The following is a 17,631-nucleotide window of genomic DNA, read 5'->3' as shown; positions in this document are numbered from 1 at the left end:
ATGGCAAGTATTTGAAGATGAAAAGAAAATCTAGCTATTTTAGGAGAGTGTTGAATCACTTTCTAGACAATACTTTGAAGGAAATGAGAGTACTAGTTATGAGATTTCTTTGACAAGAATTGAAGTCTTGGAGTCGGACATCATGTAGTTAAAAGGTAACAAGATCCCTTCACACTTGGTTTCTCTTGAAAAATTATTCTTCCACCATGATGCCTACATCTAGAGAAAGAGAAAGGAAATAGATAAATCTTTAGGAGTACATAATGGATTGAATATCAGGGATGAGCTCAACCTAAAGATGATAAATATCACAAAATGCTACAGTAAGGAAGAAAGAGAAGCGGTGAAGGTGCTTCTCCGAAACACCATGTAGGCATATTCTCAATCAATAATTTAATGAACCTCTCTAGAATGGTAGGCTATTGTCTAGATTATGCACTTTTTTTTTGCACTGACCTATTGTTCTTAGAAGAAAGACTTAGTCATTTTTCAAATTTTTTTTGAGACATGAAATTTAGAAAAGGTTGTAAACATAAAATAGGCTAGAGGTATGTGAATATACATAAGAATTCCTAGCTTTTACAATGTTAATCCAATACTTATAACTTCTACTATAATAGTCACTCTATTTTATACAAAATAAATTAAAACCATTATAAATTATTTTTTCATTTTTAATTACATACAAAATTAAGACTATTATAAAAAATTTGGATTTTCAATTAACACTAGAAACCAACATACAAGTTAGTTTTCTTATATGTAGTCTAAAAAATTTTTGTTAAGAAAATAAATTATTTTTAAATTGACTTTATACAATATATAGCTTGCCTATTGACAAAAGTAACATTAATTAAATGTGTAAAAAGATTAGGGCATATGAAATGAATGGATTATTGGAAGAAGAAAAAATGCCACCTTATCAAACAATATCATTATTAGAATTATGTAATCTTAAACCTACCTAATACATTTCCTTACCACACTAGAAAATATTAAAATTACATTGGAACATTTTGAAACAAGATTTTCATAATATGCTCTCTTGTATCGTTGGTGGAGATAGTGAAGCCATCTCTCTCTCTATAGAATAAATGAAAGCCTCTCGATATAGAAATTGCATGATCCTTGGTACATGTTGGTATGCTATCTGGTTTCAAATACTCCCATGTTAGTTCTTTGAGAAAATTTTCCCTTAAAGATTTGAGATAATTCAAAGTTTCTTCTTCTGTTGATCCAAGATTATCTCTCATATAACATCCTACACATGAAGCTTCTTCTCCCCTCGCAGCTTCTACCTGTATGCTAATAATTTTAAATTAGTTATGTTTCCTTGATATAAATGAGATTTATACAAAGAGATCTAAGTTAATTTTTTTATATCATACCTTGAAACTATTAATATCATTACTCAATCGAAAGGTCATTGCTAAAACCTCATTGAACCTTGAAGGAAGGTCAATTTTTGGAAGAAGATTTTCAGGAATAATTGCATCTAGTGTTAATATAGGTTGTAGAATAAGTATTTGACCACCAGCACTAATTTTTCCATTCTCCAAATACTCCTCAAAAGTTGGTATATGACCAATAGAAAGCCACTCTGCTTCTTTCATGAAAGAATCCAAGAATATCTCCCACTACATTACATATTCATCATTTATAAAATATTAGGTTTTCTAGAAGAAATGATATCTTCCAACACTTTAAAAGGGTTAATATAGCATATAGAAGTACTTACAACTTTTCTAGCATAATCAATTGTATCTCGGCCTTGAGTCTTGGTTGCCTCTTGTGCCATTTCATTCATCATATCATAAAATGCTTTGAACGTAACTTTCATATACTCCGGAAGTAAATCAATAGTAGAGAGATCCCATCTAAATCAATAAATAATATAGAATGATATTAATAAAAAATTCTAAAACATTCTTACTATCAATAACCATTTTAGTTAGTATTGTAGGGGTAGTTTAGATATTACTTTTCACCTTTTAACTATATCTGTGAAGAGTTTGATCTCATCGAGTGTCCCATACATGTCATAAATATCATCCATAACTGTTGCAAGAGCACAAATTTTTGCAAAGCCAATTCTAAAAGCAGAATACTTTGGCTCTATACAGCCTCCTGCTGCCCAAAAATAAAATTCCACATATCGAGTACGAGTGAAATTTAATTGAAGCATATTTGAATCCACCCACCACCTGAACAAACAAGAAGCATCTATAAACTTATTTTGAGGTTTCATATGCACTCTCTCTTAACTTATTTTCAAGTTTCAATATCATATTTTTTACAATTCATGGATCAATTAGGATAAAAAAAATATGACCTCAAATTTGCATGTTTGGGTGCTTTGTCACTAATTTGGCAAGATATTTAGTAAGCTCATTCATGAGTTTCAATGCTTTCCTTCACACCATTGGGTGCATGGGACTCTTAGTATGCCTCTATAATCACTTTATTATCTAAACCAACTATTAAACAAGCCTACAACCTCCCATGCACATGGTAGGATTATTCATCACTAAATTATCAACCCACTTTCTAACTAGAAGGATTTCCTAGGCTCCTTTCAAGTTTTACTCATTTTATCTCACAATTTTGTTATTATCTATGAACATTAATTGTAGTCAAATATCAATAAAGTTCTATGTAAGAAAAAGAAAACTAACTTAGTCTATTGGTCTATATCATAACAACCTTGAAAGTAGTTGAAGTTCTCTTTGTTGCATAGATTGCAATATATTGAAGTCCAACATTGCCAAATCCAAAATCTTCTTGTTAACCATGTTGGCTATCCTGCATATGAAATTTTTTTGTCATACTTGAAAAAAGGATGTGCCTAAAAAAGTATTTAGAAACCTTAATACTAGCAAGACATTGCTTAATGTCAACTTGTCATACCATGAAGTGTCTGCTCCATATATGTCAATATAATTCCTTGCTTCCAATCTAGGAAGATTGGTGTGCCAACCATACTCCAAATTAAATTTTATCTATTGCATAACACAAACACTTTAACATTATTGAGAAAAAGAAATCAAAAGCATTGAAATACAAAATTTTTAATATGCATGTATTGAATACCTCTTGTAAAAGACTGACATCATCAATCTTTGAAATAGTTTTTCTTAAATATGAAGTTGTGAAGGCCTTAGCCTCATCCATGACTTTCTCTCCAGGAAATGTAAGAAGTGAAGCACGAAATAGATTTAATACCAATCTTATCTCTTCATGTGATTGAGTATATGAAATCAAGAACTCCCCATCTTTTCCTTTGAAATTCTCGAGCACGCCTTAAGTGATTTAAAAAGGTTAATCTTATGATTAAAATAATAAAAAGAATAATTATTAAATAAAAAAGAACACACATTATATAATAATAGAGAATAGTATATCATCTAATAGATCATTTTGGATATTCAATACACATCCACTGTTAATTATTGTTAGTTGGACAATTGTTATTTCTGACCCGAAAATAGCAGTAGTATTTATGGGTAGCTTAGATAGCTATTCATCCTTATCTATGTATAGTAGCATTAATTATGTGTAGTTTGGACAGCTATTTTTCCACTTTCCAAGAATTAGTAAATGGTTATTGCAAGGATAATTATTTACTAATTTTAGTGATTCCCTTTTGGACACCTTGCAACCAATTATATTATTGGCTATTGAGTTGTCTTAATCTCAGCCATTGGTTTGATTTAATCTCGGTCGTTGGTTTTTCCAATAGGGTAGTATAAAAAGGGGTCATTGGGTCATTTGGAGACACAAGTTTTGGAGAAGCATTTTGCAGTGATAGCAAATCGTCTTGCAGTGTTATCAAGGGTGCAGTGTTAGTGTGGGGATAGCAGTGGGGAATATCAGCGAGAGAAATTAGGAGGTTGTTGGAGTTCTGCCAATGAGAGGCAAGGAATTTTGTATCTCTTGATTTGCTGAAGTTTAATATAATTCCTCATCTGTAGAACTAGTTTTCCCTTAGGGGTTTTTCTAGGGACAATTTGTCCAAAAATATTGTGTTCATTGTGTTGTTCATTTCTTTTCGTATTATATAAGTGAAGTTGCAGTTGTGTTATTTTTCAATATTAGCCAAAAATTTGTTTTTAGCAGTTTAATAATCATTTACGATAGGAGATTAATAATCAGTGACTGCAATAGTTGATTTTTCACATGGTATCAGAGCATTGTTAAGGGTAGAAGAGTTTTTCCCTAGGAAAGAAATTTTGATCTCTTTAGATTTATTATTGCTTTAAACCCTTGAGATGGCTTTAGCTAGTTTGAGAGATTAGGATAGATTGGATGGCGCCTCAAATTTTGGTGTTTGGAAGGCCAAAATTTCTTTATTGTTGGAAGAGAATGGTATCAAAGATTATGCTATCAGTGTTGTACCTATACCAATGGATGCAACACAACTTGCAGCATATAGGAAGGATGATGCCAAGGTGAGGAGGATAATCCTTGATGGTGTCAAGGATCATATTGTTCCACATATCTCAGAGCTAGATACAGTGAAGAAGATGTGGGATGCCATTCTGAATCTATACCAGAATGCTACCACCAACAGGAAGTTGATTCTCAAAGAGAAGCTAAAGAATACCTGAATGAATCAGGGAGAAGACATCACAAGTTACCTCACCAGGCTTAGACTTGTCAAGGATGAGTTAGCAGCTATTGGAGATAGCCCTAGTGATGACGAGCTAGTGAGAATAGCCCTAAATAGGTTTACTAAACAATGGATGGTCTTTGTTCAAGTTGTCAGTGGACGAGATACTTTATCAATTTGGGATCGACTATGCACTAATTTCACTCAGGAGGAGTTTAGACTAAGTCTTGTCAATGGGGCCAACAAGAGTCAGAAAAATGAGGTGGAACAAGAGAACGTTGCCCTAGTGGGTAAAGGGAAAGCAAAGAAGGGATCTAGCAAAGGATCAAATTCACAAAGTGAGAAGAAGAAGAAGGACCTTTCTAAGGTCAAGTGCTTTGGATGCTACAAGTTTGGTCACTATGTCAGTGATTTCCTAGAGAGGAAGAAGGGTAAGAAGAAGGTGGCAGCTTTAGCAAGTGCAGAAGAACTCTCTAGTAGAATGGAAGATGAGTTTGCACTCATAGCTTGTATGCTTAGCTCAACCTCATAGTGTGTTTGGTATATATATAGTGGGGCATCATTTCATATGACAAGAGTTAGAGAGTACTTCTCCAGTTACAAGGAGGAGGACACCAACATCCAAATTTCTATGGGAAACTTGTCCAAACTCAACCCTATTGGAAAAGGGACTGTTCAATTTCAGAGGGAGAATGGAAAGATAATTCCACTTCATGATGTGTTATATGTTCCAAGCTTAGGTATGAATTTGATTTCTGTATCTGTTCTTCAAGATAGGGGGTATAATGTACTCTTTAGAGGGGCAAATGTGTTGATTAAGCACAAGGATTGGAAATCACCCATAACTATTGGAGTTAGGAGTGGTCACCTTTATAGATTGTAGTTTGATACTCCTAAGGAACTTATGAGAAAAAGTAATCCTAGAGATCTTGGAGAGTTGTGGCATAGGAGGATGGGCCCTATTCATCATGGAGCACTTAGATTACTTCGTGAGATGATGACAGGTATTCCAGAGGTGAGCATAGAGCATGACAATGTATGTAAGGGATGTGTGTTGGGGAAGTTTGTGAAAGAATATTTTCCAAGGAGTGACACCAGATCTAAGGGTGTTCTTGATCTCATACATTCAAATGTTTGTGTACTAATGTCAATGAAATCTCTCAGAGGATATGAGTACTATGTTACTTTTATTGATGATTTCTATAGAAAAACCTAGATATACTTCTTGAAGACTAAGGATGAGGTTTTCAGTCAATTCCAAGAGTTCAAGGCTCTTGTGGAGAACTCAACAGGAAAGAAGATAAAGGTTCTTTAGTCAGACAATGGAGGCAAGTACAAAGGAAATGTCTTCCAGGAGTTCTACACCAGAGAGGGAATCAAGAGAGAATGGACTATTCCTTACAATCCATAGCAGAATGGAGTTGCTGAGAGGAAGAACCATTCTATATCAGAGGCATCAAGAGCTATGCTACATGACCAAGACATGTCTCGTTACTTATGGGCAAAGGCATGTAATACAGTAGTCTACATTCAGAATAGAGTTCCACACAAGGTGCTAGGGAAGATGACACCAGAGGAGGCTTTCACAAGGAAGAAGCTAGATGTTAGTCACTTCAAGATATTTGGGAGTTTGGCATATTGCCATATTCTTGGAGATACACATACAAAGTTAAATTAGACTGCAGAGAGGGGGTACTTTGTTGGGTACAATGAGACCTTAAAGGCATACAAGATTTTCATTTCGGGGACTAAAAGAATTATTGTTAGACAGGATGTCAAATTCATGGAGGACAAGGCATTTAGGAGATCTAGATATTTGCCAGCAGATGATCAAAGTGAGCAGCCAACAGAAGCTCCAAGACCAAGTCAAGAGTAACAAATCTCAAGTACAATTACCAGTATGAGTGTAGACTTAGTTAGTGAAGATTCACAGAGTATGGAGCAACAGGTGCAACAGGAAATGCATCTAGAAGACTTAGAGGTTGAAATTTCATCCTCTATAGTTGGCACCAGGAACCATGTGGTTCCAGATACACAAAGGGATACTTAGGAGTTTGTGGGAGCTCCTAGGAAGATTACTAGACAGCAAAGACAACCAGCCAAGTTCAATGACTATGTGGCATTAGTTAGTTAGTTGGTAGATAGTGAGCCTTCTAGCTATTAGGAAGCTACAGAACATCAAGTATGGTGAGATGCTATGGTTGAGGAATATTCTTCAGTAATGTAGAATGATGTGTGGGAGGTAGTACCTAGACCAATAAATAGGGCTACAACAGACAAAAGGAACACTTCAAGGTGTTGTATCTTGGCTCAGCAGGAAGAAGAAGTCTGTGGCTCTAAGTTTAGTAGAAGTAGAATACATAACAGCTAGCATGGTGACATGTGAAGCTATATGGCTTCAAAATTTGTTAGTAGCCTTGTTTGGTCAGAAGGTTGAGACTACTGTGATACATTGTGACAATCAAAGTTGCATCAAGTTGTCTAAGAATCAAGTGTTTCATGATAGGTCTAAACATATAGATATTAGATATCACTTCATCAGAGATTGTGTACAAAGGGGAGTTGTTTAGCTATAGTGCATACCTATAGAGGAGCAGGTAGTAGACATTCTAACTAAGGCATTGGGGAAGGAAAAATTTATCTTCTTCAAAGATAAGTTAGGTGTCCTGTAGAATAGCTTCCTCGCTAAGAGGGAGTGTTAATTATTGTTAGTTGGACAGCTGTTATTTCTGACCCAAAAATAGTAGTAGTATTTATGGGTAGCTTGGACAGCTATTCATCCTTATCTATGTATAGTAGCATTAGTTATGGGTAGTTTGGACAGTTGTTTGTCCACTTGCCAAGAACTAGTAAATGGTTATTGCAAGGATAATTATTTACTAATTTTAGTGATTCCCTTTTGGACACCTTGCAACCAATTCTATTATTGGTTGTCGAGTTGTCTTAATCTCAGCAAATGGTTTGATTTGATCTCAGTCGTTGGTTTTTCCAATAGGGTAGTATAAAAAGGGGTCATTGGGTCATTTGGAGACACAAGTTTTGGAGAAGAATTTTGCAGTGATAGAAAATTGTCTTGCAGTGTTAGCAAGGGCGTAGTGTTAGCATGGGGATAGTAGTGGGGAATATTAGTGGGAGAAATTAGGAGGTTGTCAGAGTTCTGCCAGTGAGAGGCAAGGAATTTTGTATCTCTTGATTTGCTGAAGTTTAATATAATTCCTCATCTGTAGAACTGGTTTTCCCTTAGGGGTTTTTCCAAGGGCAATTTGTCCAAAAATATTGTGTTCATTGTGTTGTTCATTTCTTTTCGTATTATATAAGTGAAGTTGCAGTTGTGTTATTTTTCAATATTAGCTAGAAATTTTTTTTCAGCAGTTTAATAATCGTTTACGATAGGAGATTAATAATCAGTGACTACAATAGTTGATTTTTCACATCCACAATGCTAAGATAAAACCTCATGGACTTTCTTTTTTTTTTCAAATGACATAATCTAAATTTAATCATTTATGACAATGGTCAAAAACTTCACAAAAATTGATCCCTAGCATACTCCTTTGAAACCATGAGACAGTTGACAAATGATTGTAAGGTGTTTGCAAAGTGACATCATTTACAAAAAGGCAGAACTGTTAGTTATTGTCCAAACAAATAAATATCAATCATCATAAGAAAAAAAAACTTTACATGTGGGTTATTCTGAAAGATCACCTGAAGAGACCCCATATCTATGCAAGCGAAGAATTCGAAGGGCCAATGCTATACTGTTCAAATCTGCATCTTTCCCACTACTAAAACTTTGCTCATTCCAATGCCTGCAACTCATTAACTCATCATATTTATATATGTACCTATTAACATAAATAACACATACACAACACATATATATAAAATATATAAGACATATAACATATACTATAAAACATATAGCAGATATAGTATATATACAACATATATAAAATGGTAATTCTTAAACATTAGAGATCACTTAATTCTTATGATAAAAGTGTTAAATAGTCAAAATTGACTTATTTTTTCAAAAATAATTTCTTTATTAGTGTGTGATGTTTAAGGGTAGCCACACTTAAACATCACACACAGACTTGATTCTTATGCTAAAAGTCTTAAATAGTCAAAATTGTCTTACTTTTTCAAACTTGATTTCTTCCATATAACATATATAAAATATGCATATAACACACTCATTTCTTCTCATTAACATATATAAAACATATAACATATATAAAATATGTATATATATAACGCACTCATTTCTTCTCATTAACTTGTTAGAAATATTAATTTCTACTCTAATCCATCAATAAATGTTTCTAGAAGTGTAGGTTTAAGTTGTGTTGGCTATAGCAGTTTCAAGAATTCTGTAGATAATTGTATTGTCAGAAAATGTCAAAAATTTCTAAAGATTGTAAACTTTCCTATAAAAGGGAGCATTGTGTATCCATTTTGGTCAATCAATAAAAAGTGATCATATATTGTGTTGTAGCACATTCATTGCATTTCATATTTTATTTTAGTGTGCCTCTGCCCACCCAACAGATTGGTATCATAGCCAAGTTTAGAAGAGGAGTTTGAAGGATTGTGCATAAGAAGGATTGCAACAAGGAAAGGAGATATAAAGTTATTGTGAAATCTATAAGTTTTTTTTTCCCTATTTAGGGTTTGTTATATCTATGAATTTTGTTTATAAGTTTCTATCAGGCATGGCTTCAGGGAGTTTTTAGGCTTCAATTCCAATTTTTTTTGGAAAGAATTATGATGATTGGGCTTTTAGAATGAAGCTTATATTTGATTCCTATGAGTTATTAGATATAATCTTAACTGGTTATGCTGAACCTATAGATGAGTCTACTTTAAATGCTAATCAAAAGAAAAAGCTTGATTAAAATAGGCAGAAGAGCAAAAAAGCTTTGCAGATTATTGAATAAGCTTTGGATGACTCAGTTCTTGGAAAAATTAAGCCAACTATTACAACCAGGCAAGCTTGGGACATTCTTGAGACTTCATATCAAGGTACAAGTAAGGTAAAGATTGTTAAATTGCAAGCACTTAGAAGAGAATTTGAGAATTTTCAAATGAAGGATTCTAACTCTGTAGGGCAATTTTCAAATCGTGTTATGAATGTGGTTAATCAAGTGAGGATGAATGGTGATGAGCTTTCTGACCAAAAAGTTGTCAAAAATATTCTAAGAAGTTTGCCTTCTAAATTTGATAATGTTGTGGTTGCAATTGAAGAATCTAAGGATTTAACAACTTTGTCTATAGATGAGGTGTTTGGATCCTTGTATAATCATGAAGAAAGGTTGAAAAAGTGTAATGGTAATTCATTGGAGAATGCATTCAAAACACAAATGACATTTGGCAAAGGCAGAGGAAGAGGAAATGTTGGATTTAGAGGAAGAGGAAGAGGTAGAAATAATTTTTGAAAAGAAGAAAGGAGTCCAAATTCAAGAGGAAGAAGAAACCAATACTCCTATTCAAGGGGAAGCTATAACAACTAGACATCACAAAGGTATGATCAATCAAATATTCAATGTTATTACTGCAAGAAGTTTGGACATTTTGAAAATGAGTGTAAAAAAAAAAGAAGCTGATATGAGTAAGAAAAATGTAAATTTTTTTTAGAGTAATTCTAAGACATTGCTTATTACTCTCAATGTAGTTCAAGAGAGCACAAATGATTTTTGGTTTTTAGATAGTGGTTGTAGCAATCATATGACAAGCAATAGAGAGTTTTTTGAGAGTTCGGATAGATCAATTAAATTAGAAGTGAAGTTAGGAAATAATGAGATAGTGGAAGTAAGTGGAAAAGGCACAATCAATGTTATAAAAAAGAATGGTAAGAAATATATTTCTAATGTATACTTTGTACCTGATTTGAAACATAATCTTATAAGTGTGAGGCAACTTAGTCAAAAAGGTTATAGAGTTATTTTCGAGAAAAAATTGTGCACTATATTTGATATGCCTCCTAGTAACTTGGTGATTGCAAGGGTAGAAATGACAGATAACAGAATTTTTCCACTTCGAATGAAGAGCAATATGATTGATAAAGTTGCAACAAGTTTCAAGGTAGCAAGTCAAGATCAAACATGGATATGGCACTTGAGGTATGGTCATCTAAATCTCAAAGGATTATCTTTATTGAAAAGAAAGGAAATGGTAAGAGGCTTACCCCCAATTGAACAATCATTAAGTTCATGTGAAAGTTGTATTTTGGCCAAACATCATAGTGAGAGTTTTTCAAAAGGAATGTCATATAGAGTAAGGGTACATTTAAAAATTGTGCATTCAGATATATGTGGTCCAATGAAAATGCCATCATTAGGGGGGAGCTTTTATTTCTCAACATTTATTGATGATTTTACTAGAAAGACATGGGTTTACTTTCTTAAATACAAATCTAAAACTTTTAGCAAATTTAAAGAATTCAAGGCTTTTGTTGATAAATAAAGTGGTTTACCTATTAAGCTATTGAGATCTGATAGAGGAGGAGAGTATAAGTCAAATGATTTTTTAGATTATTACAGGGATCATGGAATTAAAAAGCAATTTACTACCAGTTACACACCACAGCAAAATGGTGTTGCATAGAGAAAGAATATGACAATAATGGAGATGGGAAGGAGCATGTTGAAAGGTTAGAATCTTCCTAATGAGTTTTGGGCTAAGGTAGTTTCTTGTGTTGTTTATATTTTAAATAGGAGTCCAACAAAGATTCTGAGAGACATGGTTCCACAACAAGCATAGAGTGGTAAGATTCATAGTGTTTCTCATCTCAAAGTATTTTGTTGTACTACATATGCACATGTTCCTAAAGAAACTAGAAGTAAGTTAGACAATAAGAGTGAGAAATGAATTTTTGTTGGCTATGATGAGCAATCTAAGGCATATAGGTTGTTTAATCCTATCACCAGAAAAGTCATTGTGAGTAGGGGTGTTGTATTTAAAGAGGATGAATCTTGGGATGGAAATATAGATGCAAATGTTACAAGTGCTGCAACAATACCATATAATGAGAAGGATAAAAAGGATCATGAAGATCAAAAGGGTCAACCAAGTGACCAAGAAGGAACTCCACCACAAAGTCCACAAGGAGATCACTTAGAAAATGAAGTTGAGCATGGAGAATCTTTGAATTTGCAAGTAAGTAATAGTTCAAACCCTATACTTGCATAGTTGAGATCAAGGATTACAAGAAAGAAAACTAGAAGCTTGAATGAGATTTATGATCAAGGAAGTAAAATAGATTTGCAATCAAACTTTATTTTATTTACTCAAGATCCTATATATTTTGAAGATGCAATTAAGGAAGAACATTGGATTAATGCAATGAATGATGAAATAGAATCATGTGAGAGAAATGATACATGGGAATTAGTTGATTTGCCTAAGAACAAAGATTGCATTGGTGTAAAATGGGTTTATAAGAGTAAGTTTAAAGCTAATGGAGATGTAGACAAATATAAGGCAAGGTTAGTTGCTAAGGGATTTTTACAAGAATATGGGGTTGACTATAATGAGACATTTGCACCTGTAGCAAGACTTGATACTATCAGAATAGTATTAGCTATTGTAGCTTAAAATAAATGTATGGTTCACCAAATGGATGTCAAATCAGCATTTTTGAATGGATATTTGGATGAAGAAGTCTATGTGCAGCAACCACCAGGATATGAAATAAGAGGACATGAAGACAAAGTTTATAAGTTGAAGAAGACACTCTATGGATTGAAGCAAGCTCCAAGAGCCTAGTACATTAGAATAGATTCATACATGATGGAGAATGGATTCAAGAGAAGCACCAGTGAACCTACATTATATACCAAGATCAATGAACAAGGTCAAATTTTGATTATTTGTTTATATGTTGATGATTTGATCTTCACAGGCAATTTATCTATTGACATGTTTAAATCAGCAATGAAAAGGGAATTTGAAATGACAAATTTAAGATTAATGAAATATATTTTTGGTATTGAAGTTACTCAAAATGACAAGGGAATATTTATTTGTCAAAGTAAATATGCAAAAGATATTTTGAAAAAATTTAGATTGATAAATTGCAGTCTAGTTTCTACACTTATATTAAGAAAAGTTTTGATTCAACTATATTCAGAAGATTGGTTGATAGTTTGATTTATCTCACTACTACTAGACCAGATATTATGTATGGAGTGAGTTTAATCTCTAGATTCATGGATTCACCAAAGACTTCACATTGGCAGGCAGGAAAAATGGTTTTGAGATATACTGCAGGAACTATGAATCACGGCATTTTGTATTCTACTTTAGATAATTTTTAGTTAGTTGAATATATAGATAGTGATTTTGCAGGGAATACTAAGGATAGAAGAAGCACATCTAGGTATGCATTTCATCTTGGGATAGTTGTTGTAGCTTGGGCATCAAAGAAGCAACCTGTAGTAAATCTCTCGTCAACTGAAGCAAAGTATGTGTAGCAGGAACAACAACAGCATGTCAAGCAGTATGGACGCAAAAGATTTTGAAAGACTTAGTGCAAGCTCAAGATGGACCTTCTACAATCTATTGTGACAACAAGTCTGCTATTGCACTTTCAAAGAACCATGTGTTTCACAAGAGGACAAAGCACATTGACACAAGGTATCACTTCATTAGATAGCTAGTTAATAGTAAAGAAATTAATCTACAACATTGCAGATCAAAGGAGAAACTTGCAAATATCTTCACCAAGGCCTTACCACAAGTATAGTTTGAAATCTTGAAGGAGGCTTTGAGAGTTGTAAATATTAAAGAAGTTTTGTAATAGTTGATAGTAGAAATTAGGGGAGAGTGTTAGAAATATTAATTTCTACTCTAATCCAAGTCAATAAATGTTTTAGAAGTCTAGGTTTAGGTTGAGTTGATTGTAGCAGTTTCTAGAATTTTGTAAATAATTGTCTTGTCGGAAAATGTCAGAAATTTCTACAAATTGTAAACTTTCCTATAAAAGGAATGTTGTGAATCCACTTTGGTCAATCAATAAAAAACTAGTCAAATATTGTGCCATAGCACATTCATTGTGTTTCATATTTTATTTTAGTGTACCTCTGCGTACCCAACATAACTAAGCACAAGCATAAACCTTACCCTAATGATCTTCCTATGGACAAATTCATAATACAGATAGAAAACAAACCTGTAAACATAATAAAGAGTTTCCTTTATTTCCTTTTGGAAATGTCTGTCGATTCCAAGACGTTCAATGCTATCCACCACGGAAAGTCTTTGAAGAAGAGAAGAATCATTGCCTTTCATTTCATTCAAAATCTCCTTCACTTCTTCAATCAATGTCTCAAGTCGTTCAACATAAAGAGGAGACTGCAATTGTACCCAAATGAAACAAACAAATAACATCACTAAAAACCAAAGAAACATAAAAGAAAAAACACAAAGCAAAGATTTGAAGTAGAAAATAGCATAGATTGAAAGTAAGTTACATCATAAGGTGATTGAAGGGAGTGTATGAAATTATCGTCCCACAAGTTGGGGTGATAGTTTGCAGTGCGGCGCACAGTAGATTCAATACTACCACTGTTTGAAGCCTTGATAAGCATTACATTTGAACTCCTCTTCTTTCTGATGGGCTTTGGAAGAACATTTCTAGCGAAAGATTTGAGGTTGTGTGTGGGTGCAGTGTTAAAGACAATCAACCTTAGTGAGATGGCAGCCATTCTAATTAATTAGCAATTTGGGAGAGAAATGTTGTATGAGAAGTGTATAATGGGCATCCTTAAATAGCATGAAAATAGAAGAGTTATTATTATTATTTATTATATTTTAATGACCATTCAATACTTTTCTCATTACATTTTAAGGCTTTTCTATATTTCCACATTGAAAATTTTATTGCTAAAATACAAAGAATAGGGATATTCAATACTTTCCACATATTTGATTCAGCACATTGCTAAAAATACAAGAATAAGGATATTCCCTACTTTCCACATATTTGATTTAGCACATTGCTAAAAATACAAGAATAAGGATATTCCCTACTTTCCACATATTTGATTCAACACATTGCTAAAAATACAAGAATAAGGATATTCAATACTTTCCACATATTTGATTTAGCACATCACTAAAAATACAAGAATAAGAATATTCAATACTTTCCACATATTTGATTCAACACATTGCTAAAAATACAAGAATAAGGATATTCCCTACTTTCCACATATTTGATTCAGCACATTGCTAAAAATACAAGAATAAGGATATTCAATACTTTCCACATATTTTATTCAGCACATCACTAAAAATACAAGAATAAGAATATTCAATACTTTCCACATATTTTATTCAGCACATCACTAAAAATACAAGAATAAGAATATTCAATACTTTCCACATATTTGATTCAGCACATTGCTAAAAATACAAGAATAAGGATATTCCCTACTTTCCACATATTTGATTCAGCACATTGCTAAAAATACAAGAATAAGGATATTCAATACTTTCCACATATTTGATTTAGCACATCACTAAAAATACAAGAATAAGAATATTCAATACTTTCCACATATTTGATTCAGCATGTTTTAAGAAAACACAAAATTCCCTAAGATTAGGGTTTTTGACATTCCAAATAATTAGGAATGAGGCAATCATTACCCGAAAACTTCGGCTAGCAAAGTGCATAAGTTTGTAGAGTAGATTCATTTGTTTTCATTGGATGTTGTTATTTTTGCTACAGGATGTCTTGTTGTTGTTGCTGCTTTATATATATATATTATAATTTAGCATGAGTTCTTCATAAATTTGATGGTTTAGTACTGTTTTTTATTTTTATCATCTAGAGAGAGAAAAAGACAACTAACAATAATACAAGAGAAAATAGGAAAATGGTTATTTTTAAACAATTAGTTTGCGATGTTTACAGTAAGAGATATAAGAATTACAAATGAAAAAATAAATAATTGGTGCCAAACAATAATACAGTCATTTTTAAACAGTCAATAGTTAGTAAGTATGTGATATTTACAGTAAGAGACAGAATATAATGTTGAATGATCAATTAGAGTTTGATGGGTCTTTATTGGATGAATACTGAGCATATGCTACTTCTGTTACTAGAAGTACAAATCTCTCTCTAACATGTTTGCAAAAGCTATATTTTGTTTGACATCTAATCATAATTTTTCATCCACATAATATGTGTACAAAGATATTTATCTTTCAATGGCCCTCAATGAATATGATCTCAACCTATCTGCCATTAAATCTGACTAAACCAATGGGTTGTTTGTATTATTCTATGACAATAGACATGAGCAAATAATGGGAGTGGGATAGAAATTTTTTTAGACAAAATGTAGCTGATCAAAAGTTAGAAAATTGAAAATACAATGGATTTTATTACAATTTTCAATATATGTTCTTCATAATCTGCATGTTTTATAATAGAAAACAATAACAAAATTGAAAAAAAATCACTTTATATTGAAGGTGATCTGATTTTAATATTTTTTTACTTTTAATGCATTCTATTTAGAAGATAGCTAATGCCCAAATAATGTAGGAGTTTATCCACTACCAATGTTGGCTAAATGATCTATACAGTCATCATTCTATTTATGTAAATATCTTTGACTTTTATGTATGATATTCTCTGTGGGATTCAGTAATTATTTCTGCTGCTTTGATTGCTAGATTGTTATCTCTTTTAATGATAATTTGAATGGTAAATGTTTTTTTTAAGGAAAAGAAACAAAAAATAATTTTTTTTATAGTCTAAAATGTCAGGCCTATATATAGTGACATTCATATAGAACTATTCTATATATTTTTAAGGGAAACACTCAAACATATTTTATCTTCCATGAAATTTGAATATACAACTTTTCATTCAAGAATACAAAACTACAAAAAAAATTACTATTAAATGAAAAATAAATTCTCCTTCTTGCACTAATATTTTTATAGTACAATTTAACCCATTAAATAATTAAAATATTATAAATATATTATTATATTTTCTAAGAGTTTTTAAAACAATAATTTTTAAAATGTTATTTTTTTATTAATGTGAAGTGTGAGTGTGTTAATATCAACATTTACTTTCTATGTTAAATTTGACAACCATCTACATGTCAAAAACTTAATATTTATTATAAATATTGTATAATTTTAAAAAAAAATTTAATAAATAGTATATAAAGTATTTTCTAAAACTATAATTATAGATATAAATAATATTTTTTAAAAATTAAAATTAAAAACTTAAAGTGCAAAAATGAATCAAAATATAAAAAAACTTTAATGTTTATAATGATATCTATTGGCATTTCTTTAGATAGATTTATCTAAGATATCTATACTAGTTTTAAGATTATATAATGACTCGCAACAATTTTAGATATATGTAATCAATTATTTGTCACTCATATAAATTGTAAATACATGTACAGCTATATAGATTATACTTCCTTCTTTACATGTAATTCTATAATAATTGTTGTTATAGAAGTTTATTAATTTGATTTAAATTATTTTTAAAATCATATTATATTTAAAATTCAAATGATTTAAAATATTGTTATGAAATATCTAATTATTTTGCAATTAACATTGCAGAGGTTCATATTTATAATTATAGGGGTGAAATGTTTAAAAGTACGTCAAAAGTTTTCTATTAAAAGGTTGAAAAAAAATTTAAGTAGCCTTAATTATTATGGAGTTGATATCCATAGTTGAGGGGGTCAAGTGTTTAAAAGTATTTCAAAAGTTTTAGATGTTTAAGAAAAGCAAAAAAAATTATCTTAAAAACCCTAAAATATTATAGCAATCATCTTAAATTTAAAAATAAAACTATTTTAATTGTCTTCAATTAAAAAATAAAGAAATAGAAATATTTCCCATAATCTAAATGTATTATTTATATGAATTACTTTTTCTAATAGTTTCTAAATTAGATTCTATACAAAAATTTCATCAACATTTGAGATCACACTCTTTAATCCACCATTAAAATATGAAAC

At 31.6% G+C, this 17,631-nt stretch overlaps 1 protein-coding gene across 1 annotated transcript; it reads right to left on the bottom strand.

Annotated features, from left to right (window-relative positions):
- Window positions 1-919: 919 nt before the first annotated feature.
- On the bottom strand, window positions 920-14,337 carry LOC149553286 (alpha pinene synthase, chloroplastic-like). The gene is made up of 10 exons (XM_089789871.1): window positions 14,086-14,337; window positions 13,785-13,966; window positions 8,318-8,421; window positions 3,091-3,299; window positions 2,908-2,999; window positions 2,704-2,802; window positions 1,989-2,204; window positions 1,739-1,877; window positions 1,389-1,637; window positions 920-1,298 (listed from the first exon to the last, which is right to left on the bottom strand). The coding sequence occupies exons 1-10, from the start codon at window positions 14,317-14,319 to the stop codon at window positions 1,002-1,004; spliced, it is 1,821 nt and encodes a 606-aa protein (XP_089645997.1). The 5' UTR covers window positions 14,320-14,337; the 3' UTR covers window positions 920-1,001.
- Between the last annotated feature and the right edge of the window lie 3,294 nt (window positions 14,338-17,631).

This window comes from Cupressus sempervirens, chromosome 6 (genome assembly GCF_028749045.1).
Source record: "Cupressus sempervirens isolate cs-2001-9-10 chromosome 6, ASM2874904v1, whole genome shotgun sequence".
Lineage (NCBI taxonomy): Eukaryota > Viridiplantae > Streptophyta > Pinopsida > Cupressales > Cupressaceae > Cupressus > Cupressus sempervirens.
This window is presented reverse-complemented; position numbering and strand designations above follow the sequence as displayed.